The sequence below is a fragment of the Penaeus vannamei genome, chromosome 22 (genome assembly GCF_042767895.1).
Source record: "Penaeus vannamei isolate JL-2024 chromosome 22, ASM4276789v1, whole genome shotgun sequence".
In the NCBI taxonomy this organism is placed as follows: domain Eukaryota; kingdom Metazoa; phylum Arthropoda; class Malacostraca; order Decapoda; family Penaeidae; genus Penaeus; species Penaeus vannamei.
In genome coordinates, this window is record NC_091570.1 from 12,510,076 (window position 1) to 12,517,575 (window position 7,500).

A 7,500-nucleotide genomic window follows, 5' to 3' on the forward strand; every position below is an offset into this window, starting at 1 on the left:
TATGCAGATCATTATATGAATATTTTTTTTTTGCATTATGAGACCAAGGTATTAAGCAGGGCGACCGAGTAAACTACAAGAAATTCAAAATTTGGTCAAAATGTGTATTAGGAACGTACATGAAAACTAAAAGAACATTTAAATTTCATATACACTTAAAATTGTTGCTAGCTACCCCAACAACTAAATGGTATAAGAACACGATGGTTGTTTACATTTTATTTCCAAATTTCAAGTATTACATTTTATGTATCAGCGGTTATCATCACTTACAGTGAATATTGCAAGTAACAAATTAAGTGATACAGATAATGTAGATGAGGTTATGCAATACTTATTCATAATTTTCAACTTCTTTCAAGTGAATGGCCTTGTAACAGCCTAATTCCTACCGACAGAATGGGTTTCCTTGGGTCTGTCAATTCGATAAATAAACTCTGCAATGTTATAGTAACCCTCATACTCTACAGTTTCTGGAGTGGTGTCATAGTGGTAGTGTCCACCGCAGTCACTCCCGTACCCATGAGAGTGTTCCACGCGTAGGTCGAGGTCGGGGTCGCTGGAGATGAGCGTTGAGAGGAACACCATTGGCGCCGGCATGTCAAAGAACCGCAGCCACTCGTTGACCTCGGCGTCGCAGGTCAGAGGCACTGATGAGAACTCGGGCATCACGTGGCACTTCGCCTTGCCTTCCACGAGACGGAAAGTTCCTCCCAGACCCACCGGCTTCTCTCCATAGTGTGCCTTGAGTGCCTCCCTCATGCAGGTCACCAGGTTGGTGTCACCCGTCCGCTTTTTGGCCGAGACACGCAGCACCTTGCCAGGCCGTCCCTCGCTAGCGAACATATTCAGCATCAAAGCGCATCTTGTCTCGCTTTGAGGAAGCTTCTGAAGCTCATAACTGCCTGCAGCATTTATTTTTGCCACTCGGGAACCATTCGTGGTACTGTCCCCAGTCTTGATATTAGCCATCATTTCACTGTTGACACCCACGTACGGATGAGGTCCTGCCCCTGCGCCGACCACAAAGGCAGACGGAAGCCCAACTGCAACTGCCAGGTCCTTTACATCGTACAGTTTGTCTTTCTGCACCATGGGCATGAGGTATGGCACGCCCCCCACGTCAGCCAACCGAGGCGATCCACACAATCCTGCTGCCTCTAATCCATAGGGAGGTTTAGTCAAATCCGGACAATCAACGACCGTAACCTCGGCATTGGCGAATTTGGCCTTTAGTGCGGTCTGCAACACCTCTGCTACCTCCTGCAGTGGCGGCGTATGAAGGGGTTTGTGTGCAACGGGGAAGGAAGACATTTTTCAACTGAGCAAACAACTTATGTGTTACTTGCCGCCTCTGGCGTTGGGGAGTAACTGACAACAGCTGAGCATAATACAGCTATCCAGCAAGCAGTGGTGACCTTGAATGTTTAGAACCAGTTGTTGGATTTCGGATTAATTCACATTAACTATTGACCTTGGCATATCTCTAAAATTACCCACGAATATTACCGGTTATATTTTGTCAAGAATAAGAATTGCCATAGAAATGTTGAAAAAGGGTGTGCTTCACGATTTTACCCTCGCTCGTACATGCTAAAAATGTCGAATGAGAAGGATTTTACATTCAACTCATATAGTCTTATTTATTTTGACAGAAAATTTAGTGTCACATCAGCATTGAACTGAAATATCTGACGCAACTAAATGTTTCATTCATCAACTCAGCTTTAAAATAGTTTCGTAACCATAAAAAACAAAATGATTCCATAACATCAACTTCTAAAACACGATGAGAGAAAAAGAAGCAACAACACATACATGTTCCTAATAGACCAAAAAGTTTAGAGAAATAAATCATAATTCTCCATAAAATTCTTACCGGCGAAATGTGCGGATAACGTTAGTCTGTTGTGACGTCATCGCCCACACGTGCTGAAAAGCGTCTGCTAGGAAGAAGTAGTCAGCTCCACACCATAGATTAGTTATTACAGAACACATAAAACACATTCCGTGAGTCTTGGTGTTTTGTCAAAGATGACTAGGTGTTTTTGTCTTTTTAGTTTATAAGGAAATATAGTTGTGATTACTTAGAGACAGATGTTACGTGACTCACGACACTCGTCAATTTAAACCGAAGTTGACCAAGTTTTGTTTGTGTCGAAAATAGTGTTTATGCAACTCACTGTTTGAGGTTGTAGGCGACAGAAATAATTGTACCTCGTAGAAAATAAAGAACTGTGAGTTAGAGAAGAGCAATGTGTTTGTAATATATGACAAATAATGAATTAGCTTTGGGTGATGTAACTTCTAGCTTAGCATTTTGAGATAAAATTAGATAACTTCCACGAATGAGTTACAGTTTCTTGTTATTTGTATGAAATACATTATTTATCAGTTTCACACAGCCATATGGATAAAGTAAACTTTGCCAGAAATGGATAAAGTAAACTTTGCCAGAAATGGATAAAGTGACAGAAATAAGACTTTCCATCTATGATAATTCCTGTGCAAGTTGATATGAGTCTCACAACTTGTAATATTTTGGGTAATTTTACTGAATAGTGACTCGAAATGGATTAAGATGGGTTTGGTGTCAATGGATTCCTCTTACTCCCTTCCTTTCCAAATATATAGAAAAATTACCTAATATTGGTATACATATACTGGAAAATCAAATGACACCACCATAAAGTAAGAAAGAACTATGCACTGATACTGTAAATATCAGTGCAAGCAAAGAATAACATCAGACATGTAGAAAATAGGCTGCAACAAGTGCCATGCAAAGATTACGTTATGTGGACTTGGTAGGGGTCTTGAGGCAGAGCTCATAATATGGAAATACAGAGATAAGGTGGGGGTCACAGGGCGAAGCCTCTGGGTCAAGAAGGCATCTGGTTAATACAACAATGAGTGGCTTGAGTAATAGGGACATAGTCTCTGTGGGATGCAATTACTTCAGAAACAGTTACCAGTACTTTCACACATGTCTTTTGCAATGGAAAACTAAGAGATTCACATGTATTACTCTGTAAATAATTAAAACAAGATTATTTGGTACCGAAAGTGAAGCACCCTCCAGAAACTGTCCCAAAACCAGGGTTCTTGCAAACGGAAAAACCCAAATCTAATCTTTCCTACCATCTTATTTATTCCTTAGACAAGGGGGGCAAGCCCACCTTTTCTGGTATTCATTTCCCTCTATCTGTGTGTATCGCTCTTGGTAACATTAGCTAAAATAAGGAATGATAGTTCTTAGGTTGGATGGCTTTGTGAAATTGAAAAATCACCAGTGCTTATTTTTAGGCAAACAGTAAATACAATATTTGCATCGTTAAAGTTAAAAAAGAAATCTGTAGGTTGCCATCTTAAAGTTGATTGATTAGAAAATTTGTGTAAATGCTATGGTTATTAATTTTTTTAAATGCTTGACTGTTTTTGAAAGATTAGTGGAAGCACTCAACATCTTTTATTAAAAGCATATTTATAGACATCATTATTGGATGTATTTTTTAAATAAGATAATTTGCTTTGATATCATATTAGTTATGTGTTCATGGTATGTTCCATACAAGATTTGAAATAGATTACCATAATCGGAATATAGTGAAGACCAATTAGTCCTAAGAAAGCAAGTTTTCTATTTATTTTCTAATGATTCATAATCTCTAATTGATCAGTGAATTTATTAACAGACAGGAATGTACAAGGAAGACAATAATCTCAATTTTTTTTTAAGTGACTATAGAGAGCATGGATTATCCCTGTTACTTAAATTTATTAATTTTGACTTGCAGTTACACCATGTCTTGGCTTTTTGGTATGAACCAGCGCCCTCAGGACTTTTCTCAGTTTGTGCCACCACCTGGAGCTTCAGGTGGTGATGGAGGGCCAGACGGACCAAATGACCGTGGGAAGGGCAACTCCAGCATGGAAGCATACCGCTTTGACTCGGCTGCTCTGGAACGAGCTGCTAAAGCTGCCAAAGATTTAGAGAAGTCTGGTATGTATTCTTATGGGAAAATTGTTTACACTGGTCAAATAACTTCCAGTACTAGAAACGATTGTTAGTCATGATAGTTATGATATCTGGCAAAAAGATGAAAAATAGAAGTTAAGCAATGTGAACTAAATTTTTATGAAGTTAGTAATTATTAAGAAATGACTAATTGAAGTTTCTCATTATTAAGATATGACTAATATGTTTCTTGAAAATTTCAGCATTTGCAAAGGAAGCCCTCAGTCTGTCATTGATGCAGGAAGAAACAAAGCAGAAGGAAATAATGACAAAAGCTAAGGAAATGGAGGTTTGTAGATTAAAGAATTAATTTAGAATTCTAATTTGGAGTAGGGGTTTCAGAATTATATACAGAAATTTGCACACATGTCTGTCTTGTCTTTTGTGACTGTTTTGGATTTACATATCTCTTGTGTTTTGAATTAAGAAAAAAAATAGATAAATGTTTGAAATATTTTGATACAGAATCAATTATATATAATTTTTAACAATACATATATTTTCTTAGGTGCAAATAGAGGCAGCAAAAGCAGAAGGGAAACGCATAGAACAGGAGGAACGAAGGAAGACATTGCAAGAGCAGTCAAAACTTGACCAGCAAAAGTCACAGTATCAAGATCAGCTGGCTAGAAAAAGGTTAGTGTTATACCAAAGAGGGAATAACTTTTATCCAGTTATCATCCATTGATTTAAACTGTTCATTAGTTCTAAGAATATATGATAATTAGGATGGTATCAAGAATTTGCACAAAATACGGCTAATGCTTATTGAAAAAGTTATGTTTGGAGTGTCAATGTATCGCCAATGAATATAATTTGTAAACAGTATATTTAAGAAATATGTATTATATGAAGTCATTATCATTTATAGTACACTTTTTTTGTGGAAAAGAAAACATATATTAATCCCTTGGATCCGAATGCTTCACTGCACATGTGGCTCAAATTACGCGCTTCAGCTTACTTAAAGTGGTCACTCGTATGTGTGTGTGGTATGTAGGTCAGGCGCACGTGAACATCCATGCCTTCCCAGGGTTATTTTCTATTTTTCTGCATAAATGTTTTTAGTTTTTTGTCATTTCCAGTATCTATTTCATATGCTTTGTCCAGATGGTAATAGACTGTATTTCTTGCACAGACTCCATTTCATATCTCTAGGTAGTCAATAACTCAGAGAAATAGTTGGTAACATTTTGTAATTTGTCTTTTTTTTAACATTGAGTTTTTTATAATACAATTAGTCATGATGGTCAGGTATAGGATTCTGAGCATGGAAATATTGTCCACCCTGGAGCGAGAGCTCTTCTAGTCATGGCTTAGTTTGTACATTCCACACTTGTTTATCAATGGAAATGATGGAAAAGCCCCTTCCTAAATGCCCATTTAGTCTAATCACCCACCAAGAGTTTTGTGAACTCATGGCGAGGCATTCCTGCCACCCCGGGCTTCAGACAAAATTCTTAAAATGGTAAGTTCCCGTCACCCAAGCCCTCAACCAAATTTTCCCATTATGGTGTGTTCATGTCACCTGCTCCTCAAGCAAAATTTTTTCATGACATGATGGTCACATCATCTGGATCATAGGGGTTAAGGAGTGTGTTACTTGTGTAGAAATTTATTTTTGAAGAGGAATATCTACAAGAATGTAACAAAGTACTGATTTACATATTTTGTTTTATTTATTCATTAATTAGTCTTGATATTTGTATGAAAGGATGAATACACCAAAGTACTTGATTGGTAGAAGAGAAAAACTTTTAGGTAATGAATGTGATGAACTTTAGTCACTTTTAGGTATGAAGACCAGCTGGCTCAGCAGCAAAGAATGAATGAAGATAACCTGAGGAGGCAAGAAGAGTCGGTTGCAAAGCAAGAGGCTATGAGGAAAGGTATTATTACACTGTTTTCTTTTCCTTGAAGTTGAAGAGATGGTTAGAAATAATGATTCTGATATGTTTCATGTTTTAGTGAGTTGTTTCTCTTAAGTGTGTTCCAAAATTGGGTAATGAATACATGACTTTGAATTTCTGTAACATAATTATAAAAATCATATTTTATATACATTTATTACTAGCATTTTTCTTTTACAGCTACTATTGAGCATGAACTCGAGCAGAGGCACAAATATGATTTAAAAAGAATAGAAGCAGAAATGACAAGCAAAGCCAAGGTGGATCGAGAAAATCAGGATTTAACCCTGGAACAGATCAGGGTCCGTGCTGCTGAAGATAGGGAGACAACCCTAAAGTCAATGATTGAGAAACGTGAAACAATACTGTCTTCTATAAAGTATGTGTTTTGGAATTGGAAGCCCAGTTCTCTGCAATACTACAAGATATAAATATTTGGTTTTAAAGGAATTTGTGATAAAGCAAGTAGGTTAAGCAGGAAATGTTATGAAGACTTTTTTTTCTCATGAAAAAGAAATACTCAGGCTAGTAGATGTATTACATCCATTGCAAAATACTAATCATTATAATTTTTTACAGAACAGCAGGGGCAGCTATTGGAACTGGCATAGATGCATTTTTAAGTGAACCAGCTAAGATTCAAGCTGCCGTGGCAGGCCTTGTGGCTCTTACTGCTGGATATTATGGTGCCAAAGGATCCCTGGGCATTATGTTTAGGTTTATGGAGGCAAGACTAGGTAAGGATGGAAAAATGCTTTGGATTTTGAAATCTTCTTGAAATTCATAAATTAAGAAAAAAAATGAATAGATATATGAAAATTTGTGTAAGATTCAAATATCCTTTTTTTGACAGGATTAATCAACATTTGTAGTGAATTTGTAAAGAGAGGGTACTTACCATCCTTTTTTTTCAAACAGCAAAACCATCATTAGTGCGTGAGACCTCAAGGATCAGTGCTTTTGATGTTGTGCGACATCCAGTGCAGACTGTAAAGAAGATTCAGAAGAGACCTGAAGATGTCTTAGAAGGAGTTGTTCTCAACCCTAGTCTAGAAGAAAGAGTCCGGTAAGGAAGTAGAAGTAGCAGTGATTTATGTGTTACGAAGTAATGATTGAAAAAAAAATTAATTATTCTTTTTGAAGAGGAGGCAGGTTTTGTGGGGAAATGGGAAATCCAGCCAAAGATCTAAATGAAACATGTAACAAAGGAAGAAGAATTAATTTTAAACTTCAAATTTTGATATTACATTGCAAAAGATAAAATCAAGTGATGAAACTGTACATATTTTAAAAGAGCAGCAGCAGTCAGGCTTTTAAAAGATTCATACATACAAAAAGGAAAATTTCCTTTCATATGCATGAGGTAATACATCTTGTCATTTATTAACATTTACAGAGACATTGCCATTGCTACAAAGAACACCAAGTTCAACAAAGGCATGTATCGCAACATTCTTCTTCATGGACCTCCTGGAACTGGTAAAACCCTCTTTGCCAAGGTATAATTATATTTGTTTGCACTTAGCATCCTTTTTATTAGTTCCATAATTGATATGGCAACTGAATCATTTA

General features: G+C 36.8%; 2 protein-coding genes across 3 annotated transcripts in view; one reads left to right on the forward strand and one right to left on the reverse strand.

The window, feature by feature from the left end:
* Positions 1-206: 206 nt before the first annotated feature.
* Positions 207-1,407, reverse strand: LOC113830118 (ester hydrolase C11orf54 homolog). Its single transcript, XM_027383312.2, has one exon. It carries the CDS (start codon positions 1,312-1,314, stop codon positions 382-384), a length of 933 nt encoding a protein of 310 aa, XP_027239113.1. The 5' UTR covers positions 1,315-1,407; the 3' UTR covers positions 207-381.
* Positions 1,408-1,898: 491 nt separating this feature from the next.
* The window catches only part of bor (ATPase family AAA domain containing bor), an 8,556-nt gene continuing 2,954 nt past the window's right edge, over positions 1,899-7,500 (forward strand). Inside the window, exons 1-9 of one of the 2 annotated variants that reach the window (XM_027370664.2) lie at positions 1,899-2,010; positions 3,798-4,003; positions 4,222-4,307; positions 4,527-4,654; positions 5,813-5,907; positions 6,109-6,307; positions 6,508-6,665; positions 6,847-6,994; positions 7,325-7,427. In XM_027370664.2, the coding sequence (XP_027226465.1) occupies positions 3,805-4,003; positions 4,222-4,307; positions 4,527-4,654; positions 5,813-5,907; positions 6,109-6,307; positions 6,508-6,665; positions 6,847-6,994; positions 7,325-7,427 (1,116 nt within the window). In that variant the 5' untranslated portion in view covers positions 1,899-2,010; positions 3,798-3,804. Of the gene's footprint in view, positions 2,011-2,098; positions 2,238-3,797; positions 4,004-4,221; positions 4,308-4,526; positions 4,655-5,812; positions 5,908-6,108; positions 6,308-6,507; positions 6,666-6,846; positions 6,995-7,324; positions 7,428-7,500 lie in introns of those variants that run through there. The other variant, XM_027370665.2, reaches the window with a different exon arrangement.

Excerpts from the sequence above, each read along its gene's own strand:
- LOC113830118 (XM_027383312.2), bottom strand. The coding sequence starts at position 1,314 with ATGTCTTCCTTCCCCGTTGCACACAAACCCCTTCATACGCCGCCACTG.